This window comes from Balaenoptera musculus, chromosome 1, assembly GCF_009873245.2.
Source record: "Balaenoptera musculus isolate JJ_BM4_2016_0621 chromosome 1, mBalMus1.pri.v3, whole genome shotgun sequence".
Classification (NCBI taxonomy): Eukaryota; Metazoa; Chordata; class Mammalia; order Artiodactyla; family Balaenopteridae; genus Balaenoptera; species Balaenoptera musculus.
In genome coordinates this window covers 123,451,080-123,472,529 of record NC_045785.1, presented here as the reverse complement: position 1 = coordinate 123,472,529, position 21,450 = coordinate 123,451,080, and the positions used below count along the sequence as shown (strand labels likewise).

At 50.4% G+C, this 21,450-nt stretch overlaps 1 protein-coding gene across 1 annotated transcript in view; it reads left to right on the top strand.

Moving 5' to 3' along the window:
- CD247 (CD247 molecule) overlaps window positions 1–21,450 on the top strand; it is a 78,802-nt gene that overhangs the window by 53,679 nt on the left and 3,673 nt on the right. The window contains exons 2-6 of the mRNA XM_036862293.1: window positions 17,588–17,691; window positions 18,864–18,920; window positions 19,495–19,575; window positions 20,173–20,205; window positions 21,028–21,084. Of these exons, the coding sequence (XP_036718188.1) occupies window positions 17,588–17,691; window positions 18,864–18,920; window positions 19,495–19,575; window positions 20,173–20,205; window positions 21,028–21,084 (332 nt within the window). The remainder of the gene's footprint in view (window positions 1–17,587; window positions 17,692–18,863; window positions 18,921–19,494; window positions 19,576–20,172; window positions 20,206–21,027; window positions 21,085–21,450) is intronic.

The following is a 21,450-nucleotide window of genomic DNA, read 5'->3' as shown; positions in this document are numbered from 1 at the left end:
CTTTTGGACAGCTGAGACATAAAGCTCTTAGTCTTTATCTTATTTTTCTTGTCAAAGCTTTCGGGGATTAGAGAGAGAAGTTGAAAACACAGGAATGAGGGCGGGAGCTCACTCTGGGCTCAGCTGCAGAGCAGGGGTTGGGGTGAATCCCAGCTGAATTTATCATTTATTCATTCGTCGAACACTTAGGATCACCTACTTTGTGCTGGCACTCGCTAAGGATTGCAGAGAAAGAAATATAAAGAAGAATAAAATACATTCCAGATCTTGTGGAGTTGAATTTTTAACAGGGGCAGACCTGTCATCGAATAATTAGTGAAAATGTGTCAAAAGCTAGAGTCTGATAAGTCAGAAATATTACCATAAACTTATTTTTAAACAGAATGTTAGCCACATTTTGAAACAATACACTCGATAGGATTTACTTCAACCTCCAGACAACTTATCAGGGAATTCTTCTAAGTTTAAAGCAATGAGTGCAGTTGTCAATGTTTAAAAAACACAAGAAATACACTACAGAGTGTTCAAAAAGCTTGGAAACCCTGACAAAGTACTGTATTTCTTGTACCTTTTATAAACAAGATTAACAATTGGATCTATTTCTTTAATTTAGAAGTATTTCACCTGAACAGGTATCTGAAGGTTGAAGGAGAACATATTGAATGTATTTTTTGAAAATGTAACTGATATTCTGTTTGACAATAAATTTAACTCATGATTCCTGATTTTTCGGGCACCTGTAGATTAGAAACAGGTGGCCGTGGAAGGGAGATTAGTTCTGCCTAAAGGAAGCACAGAAGTTTTCCCAGAGGAGGTAACATTTGACCTGAGCCTTGAAAGATGAGTAAAAGTTTTGTTAAGCTGAAGAATTTAATGGAAGGATGAGCTGAGCAGTCTTGCTGGAAGCCATTGGCTGGCCCTCCCAGAAGGCTTATCCTTTCTGGGTGAACCTCGGCCTGTTCTTTGTTCAGGTGGCAGTAGGATGCTGCCCTGGGTGGCAGTCCTGCCTGGCAGGGCCTGGGCCTGTTCACAGCCTGGAACCCACCTGTGAGAAAAGGCCCTGGCAGTCTTCCTCCCTCGGAGGCTCTGGGGCTGCAACATCCCATCCTACTCACTTATGCTTATGCCAAGGCGACGCACGCAGGGACACCAGGGAAGGTGGAGGGCACTTTGGGAATCTGACACTATGTGACGCCTGCTCATTAAGAAATCTTAAGCAGTTTTCTTCCTGATGACTAGCTTGAACACTGGATCACAGCTGGAAGGAACCACAGAGATTGTTATATGAACACCCTTATTCTGGAGGCGAAGAAACCGGGGGGTGAAGTCACTTCTCTAAGGTTGCATACTTTGGGTAATAGCATTAGCCCAGGCTCCCATAAAAACTGTCTCTCAGGCCTCTTCCAACTCATAGGTTCTTTGAAATGTAGGGGGCAAAATTCATTCGTTTTATACATTAATGACCATCAACCAATCAATCAGCCTCTTAATCATCCAAACAATTAGGTAATGACTGAGTGCCAGTGATACCCACCACTAGGCTTCCTACAGTGGTAGAATCTAAAGAACTAGAAGCCAGGCTCTTTCTTTGCCCTTGAGCATCGTGCAATCTAGTTGAGTAGGAAAGAACCCCTTAGACACAATGAGAGTAACAAAGTGCTCTTGGTGCTAAAAAATAATGAAAGCGGGCTTCCCTGGTGGCGCAGTGGTTGAGAATCTGCCTGCCAATGCAGGGGACACGGGTTCGAGCCCTGGACCGGGAAGATCCCACATGCCGCGGAGCAACTGGGCCCGTGAGCCACACCCACTGAGCCTGCGCGTCTGGAGCCTGTGCTCCGCAACAAGAGAGGCCGCGACAGTGAGAGGCCCGCGCACCGCGATGAAGAGTGGCCCCCGCTCTCCGCAACTAGAGAAAGCCCTCGCACAGAAACGAAGACCCAACACAGCCAAAAATAAATAAATAAAAGTTTAAAAAAAAAAAAAGAAAAAGAAAAAGAAGAAATGTACTTTAAAAAAAAATAATAATAATGAAAGCAATGGAAGTTGGTGTGGGCTGGAGCTCTAGGGGAAGGAAGCCTTAGGGGAAGGGCAGAGCTGAGAAAGGCTTGGAAAGGATTACTAGAGGGAAGGAGAATGGCAGGATCTGGGTGGAGAGCTGTGGGAAGCATTTGGGAAAACTCGCGAGTGCCTGTTTATATACAAGCCTACGCTCCCTCCTACACTCTCCCAGGCTCCCTACTTCACCTCACAGTGCTTCTCATCTCCCAGGATTGGTAGGTGGTTTTGCCCCTTCTCCATCCAGGATAAATCAGTGGAGAAATAGAAGGGTGAGATGCCAGCTCCGTTTCGGCTGCAACATTATTTCTCCTTCGCTGGTCATTCTGGTATGTTTGGGAAATTGGACTTGTTCTCTGGCCAGCTAACCCTGCAACAGGAAGTAAAGCATGCTTCAGGGTGCCCAGGCCCCCCATCCTATTTCCACACAGCCCTGAGCAAACCACTCAGAGTCCCCAAATTGCTCAGAGCAGCTGTGGCTCTGGTACCAGGAGCAAAGACCAATGCTAAGACAGTGCTGATGCAGTGTGAGATGCCCACCCCAGCTCCTGGTGCCACCCAGGCCGATGTCTCTCTGCAGCTGTTCAGAACCTCCCAGGACACAGGTGGATGGATGCAAGGGCTTCCCGGGGCAGGCCCCAGCACTCAGCAAGCTGGTCCTCAGCAAATGACTGGATGCGAAAAAACCGGAGCCAGAAGGAGAAAAAGAAATTATGGGACTGTCCTCGTTAGTATATTGTAAACAAAGCAGAACTCCAGGCAGCCATGTTAGGGACGGCATGATGTCCACATGAGATCACACATCAACACGATGAAATGTGGGGAATGAACACAAGACAGACCTGCCATGTCGGGGCTGTAATCCCTTGGGTTCCTCTGACAAAAGTGACCGAGTGTGGAGGTACTGGTCCCTGTTGGGTTGCTCTGTGTCTACGACAGGGAGCCTTGGGGCTGCCTTCCTTCAAGGAGCAGCCTGTCTGCAAATGCTCAGGTCGGGGTGGATGCATTCATAGAATCTTCCAGACCCAACCAACCCAGAAGGCAGTGGTGCCGGCAGTGAAGCGTACAAGAGAACATGGAGCAGCATGTTAAAATGCACATCCCTGGACCCTCCTCTAGAGACTCTAATTCAGCCGCTCTGGGGCGGTTCTGACACTGGCCCCAGACCAACCTGGCAAGCACTGCTGAGGGCTTTGGCTCTGCTGCCAGCCAAGAGGGGTAAAGCAGCCCCTCTTCACCCAGGAACTAGCTCAACTGACTTTTTCGGTCCTTTGCAGTCAAAATTCTCTGCATCGGTATTTTTCATAATACCCTGTTATGCGACCAGAGGAAACCAGGAGAAGCCGACCTCTCTTCTGGGCCACTCCCCTCCCCCCCACGGCCCCTCACTCCTGGGGTGGGTGAGAGAGAACACAGCCCAGACACGGGCAGTCCCCGTGTGCCCAGGAGCTCCACAGAGAGCTGCCCCATCAGAGGGGCAGATGAACTCCAGGGCTCGCTTTCTGCTGGCATGAGCACCGGGAAGGCCCTGACACTGAGTGTTCAGGGCTCCAAAACGAAAGCAGCCGTCGATTCTGAGAGCAGCGGCTTTGACATTTGGAGCCCCCCTGTGTGAGAACAGAGAGACCCCTGTGCCTCCTCCTGGCTCTCTGAGAAGGGGGAGCAGCGCTGGTGGGACTGAGGCCCTCCGCGGGGGGGGGGGGGTTATGTCTCCAGAAGGGCCTTCTGTCTCCCGGGCCTTCAGATGGGAAGGCAGCGGCGTGTCCCTCGGGGCCGTGCGGTGGACACGTGCGCGGCGTGTGCCGGGACGCACAGAGCCAGGCCTTCTCCCGGCCACTGTCTGTCCCTCCCCGCTCCCCACGCAGGCCCCAGGGCCTGGCCGGTCCCTGCCTCTCCGGGGGACCCTTGGACAGTTCCCCCTGGCGTCTGGGAGGTAGCCCCTCAGGCCCCAGCCCCCGAGCCGGCACGGATCCAGCCACCCCCGAGCGCTCCCAGCCCCACGCCGACTTCCCCGCAGAGGCGGTGGGGCTGGGGAAGGGACCGCAAGCGGGGGCAGGCGCCTGAGCGTGTGTGAACAGTTCAAGTTCAGACGGGAGATCTCGGGCGATAACCCAGGCCCTGGATGGCGCCGCTCGACAGGAAACCTCGAGCGAGGAGACAGCTGTGGGCCGAGGGGAGGAGCTGCTCTCCCCGTAACCGCACTGCGAGGCGGCGGGAGCCAGGAGCCCGCCCTGGCCGCGCGGGGAGGAAGGGTCCCAGGGCCCTGCACTGCGCCCAGGGTTCCTCTCCCTCTGGGGAATTCGTTTGGTGCCTTGGGGTGCGGTCCGGCGCACCTGGGCTTTGGCTGTGGTCGGAGTGCACCGGGCGGGCTGTGACAGCCTGGGCAGGACCCACCTCTGTCGGACGTGGGTGGCCAGGGCCCAGGGGTGAGCACGACTACCTCTAGAGAAGCCCCGGAAGCCAGCCCCTGCTTCCCCCGTCCCCTTTCAGGGGGGACCCGCACACGTGGAACAGTGAGCTTGGCCTCAGAAAGCTCAAGCTTGCCTCCTTAAAATCCCGGGGAGCTGTTTACTCTATCCCATAAAGTACTTGTGTCTGATTTCAAATCGAAATAGCATGTCCTCCGCAAATCTCGGAGAAGCTGAAGCTTGATGCAGTGGGAAGCTGCTCAGCGGGGCCTCATCCTGGGCTTCGCCGCCAGCCTGCCGCAGTAGAGCAAGAGAAGCCCATCACAGGGTCTACAAAGGTGGAGGAGGCACGGCCCCGGGTTCAGGGAGCCCTCAGCTGGAGGCGGCATCAGTCAAGCAGATAGATACACGGGTTTCTACTGTGGGTGCTGCCGGAGCCCCGAAGGGGTACCCTCAGTCGCCTGGGGCCAGCAGGATGGTTTCCAGAGGGCAGATGAGGGCTGCCAGAGATGGCCCCTCTGCCTCCCTTCTGTCCTATGGTCTTCCTTGGATTGCTCAGGCAGCTCAGCTCCTGATGCCCAGAAACCTGCTTGGCTTCTTGGGTACCCGACTCCCAGCGAGCAGTGGTATGGCTGGAGCGAGGCCGTGGGTGGGTCAGAGCTGCTTTCACCTGGCTGGGCTGGTGCTCACGTCAGGGATGGGGCAAGGAGGGACTTGCGTATGAAAGCATCTCTTTTCTGCAGCACTGGATAATAACAGCAACAATAACGATGGTGCTATTCATCAGCAGTAATCGTTTTGATGTTCATGCGTAAATGTATTAAAATTTCCCAAAATGCCACTAGAGTGAAAATTTCTGTATATTTGAAATACTTCCAAACACCAGCAAGTCATCACTAGAAATGTGCGGAGCCACAGCCAAGTTCGAGGTGCTTTGCTAGATGGACGAGTCCCTGTCCCTCCACTTTCTGCTTGTTTAGAACTGTGCCGCACACACCTGGTTTGACTTAAGGGTTCACGTTATTTGTTTTTGTTTGGGTCGCTTAATATTATAAATGTAAAAACTATCATAGAATTTCAAAGAGCACAAAAAGGTGCAAAGTAGAAAATAAGTAAAATTTTCCTGACCTCCTCCTCCACTCATTCCTCTCCAGAGTTAACCATGGAAAATATATTTTGTGTATGTAGCTATCCAGATATATAGATAGGTAGATAGATAGATATAGATACTTTTTTATTGTGGTAAGTTATAAATGATATAAAATTACCATTTAACCATTTATAAGTGTACGATTCAGTGGCATGAAGTACATTCACAATGTTGTGCAACCATCATCACTATATGTTTCCAGAACTTTTTCTTTTCTTTTTTTACTGTCTTATAGACTTTTTATTTTTTAAAGAAATTACACACCACTTAATAGTAATAATAATTAATATTACACTAGCTTTGGTGTGTAGTTCTTTGAGTTTTAAAATTTGGGTAGATTCGTGTAACCATGGTCACAAACAGGATACAGAGCAATTTCCCTCCCCAACTTCCTTATGTATTTTAGAGTTTTATATATTCAGTATTCAATCCTCTTTTATGTGTGTGATTCAAAAATATTTTCTCCCGGCCAGTGGCTTCTCCTCAAACAAAGTGCATATACTTAACAAATTATGTGCAAAAACTTTTACACTGAAAAGCACAAACCATGTTTACAGAAACTAGAGTTCTAAATGGAGAGATTTATCATAATCATGAATGTTTCCAGAACTTTTTCATCATCCCCAACAGAAACTCCATCCAGATACGTTTTTATGTCCGTATAAGTATACATATGCAGCCTACATAATATACCTCTTCTTTTTTATACACAAATATTAAACACACCATTCCAGAGCTTGCCTTTCACCTAATTATCCTGAAGATCTTTCCACAGCAGCACACACAGAACTATCTGTTGTGTTTGTTTTTTTGAACTACTATACATGAATACACCAAAATTTATTTATGTGGTTTCTGGCTGGTGGACGTTTACCTTGTTTTTCTTCTTTTTTTTTTTTCTTTTTTCTGCTCCTGCAGATAATGTTGCAATAAATATCTTTGTGCATATATCTCTGCATACTGTGAGGGCTTATCTGCAGAATAAATTAAAGTCTCAGAGAAATGGCAAAATCCTGCTTGGAATTTTTACATGAGGGTTTTGCTCTAGGGTGAATTTCTTTTAAATGGTGCTAATGTTCAAGAGCACAGTGAGAGGGCTGTGGGCTGTGTGCTGTGTGAAAGAACAGAGGCCTGGAGAGACATGGCCTCTCCTCTAGGCTCTGCTCCGCGTGCACCTCGGGACCTCAGGAGAGTCACTTCACCTCCCTGACCTTCAGACTCTCTATCTGCAAAGTGGAGCAAATAAGATCTTCCCGGCTTAACTTCACTTCACTCTTGTTAGGATCAAATGAAATCAAGATCGTAAAAGAGTTCTGTAACTGGAAAGTGTAGAGCAAATGTTTGGTATGACCACAATGGTTATAGCGTCAATCCCTGGAGTCAACCGGGAAAGCCACGGGTCCAAGCTGGCAGCAAGAGGGAAGAATGAGTCCCTCTTTCTCCCTCTCTCTCTTGATAGATATAGATATAGATGTATATGTATACATACATGCATATATGTATATATACACATATATGTATATATTTCTGTGTGTGTGTGTGTGTGTGTGTGTGTGTATCTTGCTTATAACTGTGCCTGGTACAGAGCAAGTGCTGTCCACTAAAATGAGAGACTTGTCCGCGGGCCTTGAGGGGCTGCTGGGAAGGTGGAATGAGTGGAAAGAACTGAAACGTGAATTCTGCTCACCAAGGGAGACCACTGCCTGTCATTGTGTTACTCCCAGAGCATTGATGAGGGCGTCGTCTCCCTGGGGCCTCCTCAGCGCCCCGTGCCTCTCTCCTAATGGGAAGATCCGTTTACTTGCTCACCGCCCTGCTCAGCTGTGAGGCTGGATCTGTGTCTTTACTCTCTCCTCACTGCCTAGCACAGTGCCTGCACCTTCTGCTAATAACGATGGCCTATCACGGTGTTTTGAGTACTCACTATGTATCAGGCACTGTGCTAGGTTCTTGCTTACATGCAATATGCCCCCTCCTTACAATGACTCAGAAGTTAGGAATTATGGTGGCTGTTTTCAGAGAAGGAAACCCTATTAGTCTGCTAGGGCTGCCATAACAAAGTACCACAGACTTAGTGGCTCAGACAGCAGACATTAATTTTCTCACAGTTCTGGAGGCTGGAAAGTCTGAGCTTAAGGTGTCGGCAGGGTTGGTTTCTTCTAAGGGCCTCTCTCCTCAGCTAGTAGGTGGCCATCTTCTCTCTGTATCTTCACATGGTCTTCCCTCTGTGCATGCCTGTGTCCTAATTGCCTCTTCTTATAAGGACACCAGTCATAATGGATTAGGGCCCACCCTAAGACCTCATTTTAACTTACTTTCCTCTTTAAAGAGCCTATCTTCAAATACAATCACATTCTGAGGTACTGGGGGTTAGGGTTTCAGCATACGAATTTTGAGAGGACACAATTCAGCCATAACAGAAACAAAGGCTTGGTGGTCATAAGTGTAATGAACAATGAGCGAGCAAAAGAATGAATGGATTTGCATCCATCCCTTCAGCAGAAATAAACCACTCTCTGCGTGGAAACCATAGCTTCGTTTATGGGACGAGGGCAGAAAAAGATAAAGTAACTACATTCGGGTGGATGAAGGCAAATCACGGAGGACCTCACAGAGCAGGCTGGCCCCCTGGGAGTGCAGCCTGGATCTTAGGCCCATCCTGCAGCTCACCTGTCTTGCATCTCCAGCCAACCCAAGGGCCCAAGGCAACTGTGAACCCAATTTATCCAATTGGCTTCAATTTTTTTCTTTTAAATTTTATTCATGTTTTTGAAATTACAAAAATAATGTGTATTTGTTGTAAAAAGAGAAAACCCTGCAATTACTCCTCACCTCATGAAGAGTAAAATCCACTGACCAAAGAGGTTCTAACTAATGCCCCCACCCTCTTGTCACCTTCTAACCTCATCTTCTAGCACTATCCCTCTTCCATGCCACACTGGCCACACCCACTTCCTTTCTGTTCAGACACACCAGGCTTGGGGTCACCACAGGACCTTTGCACCTGCTGTCCCTCTGCCAGGAGTGCCCTTCTTCCCCATACCCTCACAGCTGTGGTCTTCTAACCAGCTATGAAAAATGGGATCCATCTCTTTGTCATTTTGTACTTTTATTTACCTGACCAGTAGTGAGATTGAGTGTCTTTTTATATGCTTATAAGCAATTTATTTTTCCTCCTCTGAGAATTGCCTACTTTTATATCTTTAGCTGATTTTTCTCTTGGACCAGTTGTCTTAGCTTTCATTTTTCAAAGTATTACTGACTAAATTCTAAACCTATAAAAAGCTTTAGGAATGAAGTGGTTCATCACAGAATTTTTTACAATGGTGAAAAATTGGAAACAAATGGCCATCCGTTGGGGAATGGTTAAATAAATAGTGGAAGGATTATGATGCGACCTTTAAAAAGAATATTTAGTAAAACTGTAAAGTAACATGAAATATAAATATGAATGTGTGAAATAACATGGAAATATAATTTTAAATTATAGCGCTAACTGAAAAAATGTTTTTTTCAGGGAAAATTTTTTATGTAGAATGATTATAATTTATAAATAACAAACACTTTGGAAGGCAATCTGCCATCATATTGATTGTAGCTGTGTTTGAACGTGGTATTACGGGTGATTTTGATTTTTTCTACTTTCCTGCACTTTTATAATGAGTCGATTTACTTGAAAATAAGAAGTGATCACAGGGCTTCCCTGGTGGCGCAGTGGTTGAGAATCTGCCTGCTAATGCAGGGGACACGGGTTCGAGCCCTGGTCTGGGAAGATCCCACATGCCGCGGAGCAGCTGGGCCCGTGAGCCACAACTACTGAGCCTGCGCGTCTGGAGCCTGTGCCCCGCAACGGGAGGGGCCGCGATAGTGAGAGGCCCGCGCACCGCGATGAAGAGCGGTCCCCGCACCGCGATGAAGAGTGGCCCCCACTTGCCGCAACTAGAGAAAGCCCTCGCACGAACCGAAGACCCAGCATAGCCAAAAATAAATAAATAAATAAAAATAAAAGTAGCTATAAAATTTAAAAAAAAAAAAAAAAGAAGCAACCATCACTCATATTGGCTGGGAGAGGGGGATGGCTGGTATTAAAAAAAAAAAAAAAAAAAAAAAAAGAAGTGATCACAGAAAAAATTTTTAAATTATTGCACAAACATAACAAATTTAATGGAAATAAAAATAGGGAAAGGGAGATATTTACTCATAGTCCTGTTATCTCTGTGAAGTCAAACAGCTCCCTTTTCCCCCCATTCCCTTAGAATCCTTGCCTATGGGGAAATAATTTGTAGATGATTGTGACCAGATGATTAGCTTTCCAATGAAACATGAATATTTGAAATCCAACACTGAGGAGGGAGTTGAGGAGACTGGCAAATTAAAGTGATTAGCAATAAATTACATGGTACTGATAAACGACCTAGACTTGTTCTGCAGGTCAAGGTGATTAGGATGTCTCCAAGTGGGTCAGCCTCTCTGGGCATTGGCCAGTGTGGGTCCTGGCCTCACATTTGACAGCAGGTCGGCTGTACCTGTTAACCCCCTAGGCCTTTCAGCCCCTTGCCTCCTCCAAGAAGGAAGGTCATTTGTAAACTCAGGATGTCAACTACTCATATGGATCCTCTGAGAAGGAAGGTCTCCACAGCCTGGTGAGGATCCCTTCTCCCCATCCCTGAAGACCAGAAAGTGGTCCAAGGGTATTACCAAATGGTGGTTAGGACTCTGGACCACATAGTGTCGGGATTATGGATTCAAACAGGCCTGGGTTCAACCCTGGCTCTAGAACTGATTAAACCTCTCCAAGTCTCAGACTTCCCAGCTGTAAAATCATAGTTGCTGTAAGGATCAAATCAGAAAACTCACAGATGCTTCCTGGCACAAAATAAGTCTTCAGCTAGCGGTTGTAACTATTACCCTGTGTGTCTAGCCTATATTTTTCCTGCTGCAGTGAAAGTTACTTGCTCAGTGAAAGAGAGCAACTCGCCAGGCCCTCCCCTGGGTGCCTGTGAGGCTGCGGTTGGCAGGCTGAGCATCACACCCAGCAGAGGTACCCCCTTTGCTCTGCCGCTGCCTTCCTGAAAACACATGACTTCCTGTTTTCTAAATTCTTAGCCTGCAATGTCATCACCGATTGTGTGTGAGTCTGGAGGTGGGGCTGGGCAGCAGCTGGACCCCGGGCTCAAGGTTGGAGATGCAAAAGGAGATCAGGAGTCTTGGAAGCTGCTCCTACCTGAATCATAGGCTATTTGTATTGATGCCATTAGCTCCTGTGTAGTGAGAGCTTACCAGCCCGTCCCATTTCCCTCACCCACCCTGGGAGGGAGCTGTGATTATCCCGTGTTCACACAGCTAGTTAAGCAGCAGAGCCAGGTCTCAAGTTGTCTACCTTCAAAGGATTAACTCTTGCTGTGATGCTAAAGTGCTTCGTTATGAAGGCAGAGACAAGCTGGTCATGGGTGGGATTTTAAAGGCCCTATAGACGTGGGAGAATCTGTGCTCTTTGTGCTTCTGGAGGCAGAACTAAGACCAAAGTTGTTTTTTAAAAGCTCCGAAAATTTGAGCTCTTCACCAGTAATTGATGGGTGGTGAGCTCCTGGTCACCTGAGCTATTCAAGCAGAGGCTGGAGGTATTAGAGAAGAAACTCCTACTAAAGGTAGGAAGCTCTCCGAATGAGAGAAACCCCAGACGCACCAGGGTAAAGTGGAGAGACTTTGCATCAGACGAAATTTGGGAACTTTCTAGCTGAGTGATCTTTCTGAGACTCAATTTCCTCCTCTGAATAGAACTGGCAGTCATTCTGCCCGTATCATACAGAGTTGTTCTGGGGATTAAACCAGATAACGTAAGGACAAAGAGTTCTCTAAACTGGACACAGTGCAAATGTAAGTTACCTCGTTATCATATGGTGAAGCCAGGAGTTCTCAGGATATCCACACACTATTGAGCTCCTGTTTTATACCAAGTACTTTACACGTATGCATTGTCTGGTTTTATCCTCATATACCCTGAAAGGTGGGTCGTTCCATCTTGAGCTGGGGAAGCTGACCAGGTTCCGTCCCCAACCTTGGCCTGACGGGGCATGATGGGGTGGGAAGTCCTGGTCCACTCCTGCTGCTGCTTGTACCTTCAGAGCCTCTATCGTGGCAAAGAAGGTCACCTGAGACCCCTGGGCTCAGCATGTGCCACCAGGCAGGGCGCTTCTCCACACACTGTCACTCATTTCATCTGCATAACTATCCTGTGAAGTCAGTCTTATTAAAACCCCTTTTGCAGATGGAGGAATTGAAGCTCAGAGTGGTTAAGAAAGCTGTCCCAAACCACAAAGCCAGTAAGAAGCAGATTCAGAATTTAAATCTTAGCCTTTCTGGCTCTAAGGCTTGTGTTCTTTCCTCTTCTCAAGTGGCCTGATATGTGCTAGGTGAGAAGGGGAAATAAGCAAGTGAAACCAAAATGCATCATCTGTGCTTTCCAGGGCTTGTCGGGGAGGGAGACACGATGTGAAAAGTTCACAAACTGCTGTGACAGTCTCAAAAGTCAGCAAACAGTAAGGGCTGTGAATTCAGAGCTAGGCGAAAACTCTGTGTCCTACACTTAAAGGTGAGGTGCACCTAAGGCAGAAAGGTTAGACAAGTACCTGGAATTGGGAGACTCAGTAATCCCATCCAGCTCTGTTGCTAATCTGCAGGTGTCCTCAGGAGAGGTACTTCGTTCCTCTGGTCTCAGTTTATCAACCTGTGAATTGGACTCAGTAATAGCACCCTGCCTACCTCCTGGGCTCTCATGAGAATCAAACTTGATCAGGCACAGGAAGTCGTTTTAAAAGTACAGATTGGGGTTCAAATGAGAGGTATCCTTATTAGTTGGATGTGAGGGAGTTCAGCAGATGCCCTGCTCCTATAAAGGACTTGCTGGAGGGGGAGATGGGTACCAGTGTGTGTCTGCAGCTTCGGGCTGCAGCAGGGCCAGGTTGATTAAGTCCTGTTCTCTCTGTTCGCAGAAGCTTACAGTCTGCCTGAGAGACAGAAAAACAACACAATTCTAATACATCTCACCCAGAGACCCTGTAAGGGCAGGTGTCTCCTCCAGGCTGCCTTCTGGGGCCCCAGAATCTTCCTGTTAATGGTCAGTGCCATGAAACTTTCTGAACTCAGGGCTTTTATGAAGATGACAAAATGGTGTATAGAGATGGCTGGGCTCACTCTCACTAATAAGACTCGTAACATTTTTAGATGCAATGAAGGTATGGACAGATACGCTGTGATCTGACTCCAGTTTCCCCTGGAGTCTCACAGGGCGTGTTCCAGGCATCCTGTGTCAACCAAAAAATAATGCAGGAGGCTGCAAATAAGGAAAGAGTTTATTTGGGGTCTTAAGCACTGTAATTCAGGAGACACAGATTTGGGTAACCCTGAAAGAGTGTTCAGAGGAAGAGAAAGCATCAGGGGCTTATAAAGACGAAAAGCCACCAGGCTGTTAAGAGTTGCCTGGAGAGAACTGTGATTGATTCTGACATGAGTTGGAAACTATTTGTCCTTAAGGAATCTCAAGTTGTTCTAGAGTGCGGGTCCCATAAGTAGATAGACTGTCATGTGTTATTTTAGGGTGAGGGTCCAAAAAGTATCTTGAGTTTCTGGATGACATCATCAGGTCAAAAGGTCAGATTCCATCCAGGCTGAGACGTGCATAAGTCACACTTTCTTAATGGTCTCCTGGCTCCATTTTAGAGAGCTCTCTTAGCAATGCTGACACAATTTTGATTTTCCTTTCACACCTGCTACCTGGCAGGAAGGTTCCAGCTTATCATGCTGTCGGCCCACTTCACCAGTGCCTACTTGGTGGATGACAGTGTCATGACAGGGGGGCTGGGAAACACCTGGAATCCGGGTTCCTGGTTCAGCCAGGCCCTGGCCATCTGGAGGGGCACCAAGTTTGTGGTGGGGATTGCAGTGAGCACGCTGGCAGGCAATCTCCTGGCTATGAGCAAACACAAGCTGCAGGCTGGGTCCCCTTTTGTCCCCAGTGTTCTAATCTCAGATCCACTGTGGGAAGTACCTGAGTATGCAGGGCCAGCTCTTCTGAAGCTCCAGCCTGCTTTTCCTCCAGGTGACATTAGGGTCGTGCTTTGCCCTGGAGTAACTGGAATCACCTCTAAATCGCCTCTGTCTCAGCCTGGCCACCTGGCGTGAGGCCTGATCCTGGAGCACCTGTAAGACCACTCGTGCCCCTAGTCCTACCTAGTTTAAAAGTTCTTGATATGATTTGACCCTTTCTTCCTCAAATAAATGTATTGGTGGTGATTTGGGAAAAAAATCATGGTGATAACAATGGCTGATGTATGGAGCACTTATTACATGCCAGGTCCTGCACCCTGTGATAATTATCTTAATTAAGCCTCACCATCGCCTAATGAGACAGGTAATATTACTATCCCCATTTTACAGATGAGGAAACTGAGACTTAGAGAAGTTCAATAATACACAGTTCAGAAGTACACAAAAATTACAGTGCATGTGAAAGACTGAGTCTTTAATTTTGTTCTTTGTCTCAGTTTGGCGTGGAATTTATACTTGTTATAGGGTATGGCTGTATCACTGTGGAAGGCTGCACCCGAGTGATGCTGCAGCTCTGAATCTCAACCCTGCTGTGCACTGGCCCGTGCTCATGCCCAGGCCCTACTGCAGACCAATTAAATGAGAACCTGGGGACATAAGGTAGTGGGCTAATTCTAATATGCAGCCAGGACTGAGAGCAAGAACGCTCAATCAGTATCTGGGTACTTGTTCAAATGCTGGGGTTCTCTGGGGTGCTGTGGACTTGGGACAGAGGATGGGAAGCGTGAAGTAAAACAGCTTCTCCACTTGTCTAGGAAAACAGCCACCATATAACCCCATTAAATACCTCTCTTTGGGACGGAATGTGGTGGGGATAGAAACAGCATGACAAATGGCTCACGGAAGGAGGCGAACAGGTCTCTGCCTTGGGGCTGGTGGGGGGCTGGGAAGAAGCTGGAACCGGGAGTGTCTATGGCTCCTGCCTTTGAGTTGTCATCTTGGAAAGCTGCCTGCTGTTCAAGGGAAGCCCCTCCACCCTGGGCGTGGCCTCATGAGCTAAGCCATAAGCTCCATGAGAGCAGGGACTCAGAAGACCCTACCCAAATGCTAGACATCATTAGCCTTATGGAGGAAATTTACAAAAACACCTAGCAATACATTCTCTCATTTGATTCTCACCACACCCTTAAGATAGACATGATTATCCACCATTTTACAGATGGTGAAACTGAGGCCCAGAGAGGCAAGGGGACTGGCCCAAGACCACACAGCTACTTAGTGGCAGGGGAAGGGCTAGAACACATCTGATACCCAATCCAGGGCTCTTTCTATTTCAATATCCCCTGACATCAAGCAAAGGGCCAATAAACATTTAATTAGTCACGTAATTGAATTAGGTCCTGGGCCCCTTCAGGGAGCTTTCTGGATGATCACTGCCTTCCTCAGTCCCATTCCTCCCTGCACGGGCACAGCTGGACTGGGCAGAGGGAAGCTTCCTACCCTGGGAAGCGTGTGGCTATTAATACCCTTTCCTCGACCAAACCACACGCAGCACACTTGTCTTTGGTCATAAAATCATGCTGCTCTTTAAAAAGGAAGAAAGGGCTTCCCTGGTGGCACAGTGGTTGAGAATCTGCCTGCCAATGCAGGGGACACGGGTTCGAGCCCTGGTCTGGGAAGATCCCACATGCCGCGGAGCGGCTGGGCCCGTGAGCCACAATTGCTGAGCCTGCGCGTCTGGAGCCTGCGCGTCTGGAGCCTGCGCGTCTGGAGCCTGTGCTCCGCAACAAGAGAGGCCGCGATGGTGAGAGGCCCGCGCACCGCGATGAAGAGTGGCCCCCGCTTGCCGCAGCTAGGGAGAGCCCTCGCACAGAAACGAAGACCCAACACAGCCATAAATAAATAAAAAAAAAAAAAAAAAAGAAAGAAAGAAAGAAAACCTTTTTCTATTACTTATCTCTGGGGAGGTGCCCAATCCCCTCCCCCACTGCACTGGCTCTGCACAACACCAAGAAATATTTCTTCTTATTTGTTATAAATTTACTGTCCGGTAATTTTTCTGTTCTCATTTTATGTGACAGGCAACTGAGCGATTGTCTCCCAACCCTTTTTCTGAATCTCAACCACCCCCATAAATTGCCTCTGTCACCTCCTCTCCAGTCCTAAAAGGAAAAAAATTCACCTCAGCTTTGGTGGCCTTTGCTGGGGGCTGGCTTGTCTCCTCGAGGACTTCGGACACCCACCTTTGGTCAGCAGGGGCTTCCGGCACTGCCTCAGGGCCAGAAGGCAGGCCAACCTCGTGTAGGGGGCCTGGCATCTTCCCTGAAAATTCCATATATCTAATGAATGTCTACCCTGTGCTCTGTGCTCTGATGCTGGGGGTGAAGGAAGAGGCAAACATGAAGAAGATGCAGCCATTGTTCTCCAGCACTTACTCCAGCCTAGATGGAGGGGAATTTCATAACCCAACACACTATGTCTGTAGAGGGCTCTGTGGGATATGCAGGCCCCTGCAATCCATCAGCACACTGAATTCTCACTAGGGGCTGTGATGGCGGAACCTGAGTCCCATTCCAGCAGCTGAGTGGAGCGGGTGGTGCTAGCAATGGTAGGCGGGGAAGAGGAACCAGCCCCAGCAAAGGCAGGCGGGTAGAGCAGGAGGGGCAGTGTGGGGAGAAGGCGTGCTGGGGCCTGGACCTGGGCTGCTAAGTCAGGGCTGGACTTTGCTCAGAAAGACTGGCTCGTGGATGGTTTCTGAGAAGGGGCTATGGGAAGTTTACAAAGAGATCAGCTGCCCGGCGCCAGGAGGGCCCCTGAGTTAGGGAAGGAGTCAAAGGTTTGAGGACAGAGGGAGTCACCAGGTGGAGGTGGGGACTCTGGAGCAGCCTTGAATCACCTGCTCCCAGGGCTTGTGGCAGAAGCCGGTGGGGGAAAGGAGGGGAGACATGCTGCCTGGGCTGTCCTGGGCTGCTTCTCATTTGCTGTGTACGTGCTCCTGGCGAAACCTGAGCTTCTCTGTGCCTCCGTGTCTGTGTGGTGCTGTTGGGAGAATCTGACAAGTTATTACATCAAAGCGGTGTCCGGCACCGAGTAAACACTAAAGAAATGTTACAGTTTTCACCCTGGTCAACAGAAGAGGCAGCCGAAATAGGGTAAATAACCTGCCCCAAGTCACAAAACTAGTAAGGATGTGACCTTGTTCCAGTGCACGTTATCCATTCCCGTAGCCACGACGTAGTCCTGCAGGCGGCCATGGGAGGGCGCCCCGGGCCCGGGAGAGACTGTGGCCGCGGGACCGCTGCTTCTCTGATACCAGGCAGGGGTGGAGTGAGACGCCTACTACGCCCCGTTTTACATCTGAGTTGTGCACACATACCTGGTAGGAAGAACAGTCTAGAGTAAAATCCGTGTCTCCTCACTCATAGTGCAGTGAGCTTTCAAGTAGAAATGCTAACTTTTATTTAACCAGAATATTTACTGTACCTCTTTCCCCAACTCCATTGTACTCCAGTTTGCATAGGACAGTTTGACCGAGGTTGTTATGGCAGTAGGGATTAGGGGCCCCTTGGTAATTTGGGGTGGCTTCCGGAATGCGTGGTTCAGATGGGGCTCACACCCAGCTGGGCTCCCGTGCCGTGAGGCAGCTGCCCTGTGCACAGTGGACAATTTCACCTTCCATTCACCTTCCTGCCTTCCAGGCTTTGTGGCCCTACCGGGTGCCATGTCCACTGCTGGGGCAGGTTAGGTTTTCCCAGGGGCTGGTCCAAGGTGGGGAGAGAGGTTGTGCAGGTGGGGTATGCAGAATGGACCCAGCACCCTGTCGTGATTTCCTTGACCCTTCAGGGGACCACCCCCCCCCCCCACCGGGGATTGTGAGGGCGTGTTCTGTCACCTGAGCCTGGCTGACCAATCTCATGTCTCGATACAGCGGCACAGAGCTTCGGCCTGCTCGACCCTAAACTATGCTACCTGTTGGATGGGATCCTCTTCATCTATGGTGTCATTGTCACTGCCCTGTTCCTGAGAGCGAAGGTGGGTACCACTGGGCTCTGGGGGGAGGGCATGGACTCCCCAGCTCGGTGGATGTGCAGAGGGCCTTGGTGTTGGAAAGTCTCAAGCGTGGGTGGTACCTGAGTCTTGGTGTACATGGGCAAAGCAGGGACCAGACAAGTGTGCCCACTGCGGGGGGGTGGGGAAGGGGGGGATGTCTGGCTGAGTGGGACAGTGAGCCTAGTGCTGGCCCCTTAGTGAGGAGACATACAGATGTGTGAACATCAAAGCGTCCCAGGGCAGGGTTTCTGCTGGCAGGAAAGGGGGTTATGCTTCAGGCAGTGAAGAGCAGTGGGGTGGGGGTCTCTTTCCAGATTCTGCTGTCCAACTTCTGACCCAGGCTCGGCCAGCCTTTTCTCTTCAAACCTGTTTGCTTATCAGTACGAGGGAGGGTTGGCCCAGAGCGTGGGTTTTCACCTAGTGCCCTGCAGACCCTGCATTTCTTGGAGGGGCTGGGACTGGGGGTGGCCATGGCTGGGCAGAGGGTGGAAGGACTTCCGGATAGGAGGCCTCAGTCGTTATGACTTCCGTGCCTCAACCCATTTCTCTCTTGGATTTTGGACTTTGGCAAAAGATTTTATTATAAGAAACAGTGTCTTATAGATTTTCTTAAGTTTGAGCAACGCTGCCCTAAAGATCTCTCGGGTGGTTCCCAATGCTCTGAATCTGCGAAACCGTGCAGTTTCAGCTGAGGGGCATGAACTGAAAACAGATCGAGGCCATGCGCCCGGGGCAGGTCCTCAGGACACAGTGCCACACGGAAAGCACCCTGCTGCAGAGGTCAAGATAGGAGGTGGGACCTTGCGCAGCTACCATCCTCCTCGAGGTGTGCTCCGAGCCCCTGGGAGGAAGGGGCCTGGAGAACCTCCCGGAACCCAGGGGGCGCGGCGCGCGAGCCCGGCGCTTCTGCGCACGCGCGAGGGCGCGGGCCAGGGACCGGAAGCTGCGGCCAGTGCCGCGGGCCCCTGCGGTGGCTGCGCTTGACCTCTGGGAGGTGTAAGGACAGTTGAGCTCAGAAAAGAAGCTGCAGCGCCACTGGCTCCTGCAAGGGCTCAGCCCCCCCGCAGGCAGGGCGCGCGCCGTTGGCCGTCGCGGAGCGGAGCGAGGCTGCCTGCGCAGAGAGTAACGCGCTTTCTCTCCTCTTCTCCGTCCAGTTCAGCAGGAGTGCCGACGTCCCCGCCTACCAGCAGGGCCAGAACCAGGTCTATAATGTAAGTCCGCCTCTCCCGTAGAGCCCGGTCTGGAGAAAGTGCGGTCCTCTGCTGGGACGTGGGGAAAACAGCGGCCGGGGCTCGGTTGCAGGTCTCGTCCGCGGCTGTCAGCCCTGCAAGTTGTTATAACCTCCCTGGGGCTCAGTTTCCTAACCCCGGAAACGGGGGTAGTCATGGTGCCTGCCTGCCTCGGCGGGGTACTCTGAGGATGCGGCGCGCTAGCGGTGTGATGCACGGCAAGCGCCTGCTTCGTGTAGTGTCTGCTCCTAGCGGGCCCCCGCCTGGCGGCGGTTTCACAGGCTGGAGGGGTGGGGTGGAGGAGGAGAGTATAGAATCTTCCCTTTGGTGGAGAAGCGACTTCACGCTCTCCGTGCAATGGGACTTTGAATCGATGATCCACCCCCGCCGCCATGGTAATAAGTTCTTTGAGATGTTCTCCGAGATGACGGTAGCCGATGGAGCTCCCAGTCCGTGCTCCTTTGTGAGCCCCCACCCAGAAGGAACTCCCAGTCCTACTGGCCCCATCCTCTTGAGCTTCTCTTTCCGGTCTCTGACGCTTTTCTCTCTGTTTCAGGAGCTTAATCTAGGACGAAGAGAGGAGTATGACGTCTTGGATAGGAGAGGAGGCCTGGACCCTGAGATGGGGGGGAAACCGGTAGGGCCTTGCTGTTTCTGCGTGTGTGTGTGTGTGTGAGTGTGTGTGTGAGTGTGTGTGAGGGCTCAGCTGGGCAGTGAGGAGAGGGGTCCTCAATGCCAGCACACTCTGCCACTACGCTGGACCCTGACGTGCGAGAGGCCTGGCCATGCAGACAGATGGGGGTCCCGTTTGCCGCTGCCCCTCTCCTCCTTCGCCCTTGGCTCCCTCCTGCATCACAAGGGGCCTCACACACATTAATGCGGCAACCAGGCCCTTATGCCGGGCTCCCAGCAACTCTGTCCTTTTCGGCTGTAGACTCCACACCCTGTGGGCAGGGGAGCGGCTGGAGGAGGCCCAAGCGGGGTCTTCTTAAGAGCAGAGCTCAGCCTGGGTGTGAGAGAGCGTGTCCGTGTGCATGAGGGAATCTGAGGCGTGGTAATCGCCGTGAGGGCCTGTGAGTGGCGGAGCACAGCTGCAGGAGCACGGGGAGGGCACAGGCGGATGGCAGAGCCCACAGAGGGTGTGGGGAAGGGGCCTGGGGAGGGCGCTGAAACTCTCCTGGCCTGGATCCCTGTTTCTCCATCTCTAACTTCTTCCCCTCGTCTCTCCCGGCAGAGGAAGAAGAACCCCCGTGAAGTCGTGTACAATGTGAGTAGAGGACGTGGCGCAGTTTTCATTGGAAAGTTGGAGGGTAGGGCTGAAGGAGGGCTTCGGATGAAGGCTTTGCTCCCTACTCCGTGGTCTTTGCCTGACTTGACCTTCGCTGCCCTGGCCAAATGGTGCCTCACCTGCTTGCTGTGTGCCGTGGCTGCTCGTAGGAAGGCCCCTTGGCTTGCCTTCCTTCCTTCGGCCCCTAAGCCTGCTGCGGGAGTTCCCGGATCAGCCTGGTGGGGACCTGGGGGGACAGCGAGGTCAAGCTGGGCAAGCCCCTCTGAGGGCTGCTGTTCCTAGGGGCCGGAGGAGTGTCCTGAGTGTGGCCTCTTGTTGAAAACTTCACCATCCTGGGTGTTGCTCTGGGTCTGCCACACAGGGGACCATTGCAGAGGGTGAGCTACTGCAAAGAGAGCTACTCTCCCTCCCTCCTGCAGTTGGCTCACGCACGGCCCATGGTGTTGGCTGTGTGAAGAGACAACTTGCTCAGATAAATGCTTCTGGGGGCTCTGGGGTGCGCCCTTGCATTGTCCAGCATGCGTGTCCTTTGGCTAGGACTCCACATCTTATCTTTTTGAACCTCACCTGAGCTTCTGAGCTCAGTGCAAAGGGCTGGCAGCTCAGAGAAGATTCCAGAGGGCTGAGGAGGAGGGGGGGGGGCTTGGAGCTGGTTATTGGCAGAAATGTTTGAATCTCTGGAGCCTTGAATGTGGAACCCCCCCACCAACTGGGGAATCCAGAGGTTTCCTTTTGTAGGGGAGCCCACTGTTTTCTACATCAGTTGGTAAGACCCGTGTCTCACGCCCTCTTCTTCTCCAGGAGCTGCGAAAAGACAAGTTGGCGGAGGCCTACAGTGAGCTCGGGATGAAGGGCGAGGTGAGCGTTGCTCTTTCTTCACTCCCCAGGTTGGGTGGTATGGGGCATGCTCCAAAGAGTCCCATCCCTTCCTCCTGTCACCTGCAAAAGCCCACGTGGTGGCTGCCAGAGGCAAAGGTTAATCCAGCTGTCATCCATTTGATAGTATATTAGGTACTCAGAAAGTGCTGATACCCTTTTAGGATTAAAAACCAAGTTAAATACTAAGACGGTCCATGCTTTGCAAAAACAGGCCAAGTCTGTCAACGTTAATAATAATTATCAAGTCAATAATGTGTGCCATTGTATGTTCAGCACTTAGGATGGTGGGGCCCCTTGTTCACAAATGATTCAGAATTTCCAAAAGTAAGAGCAGAGCATTGAATC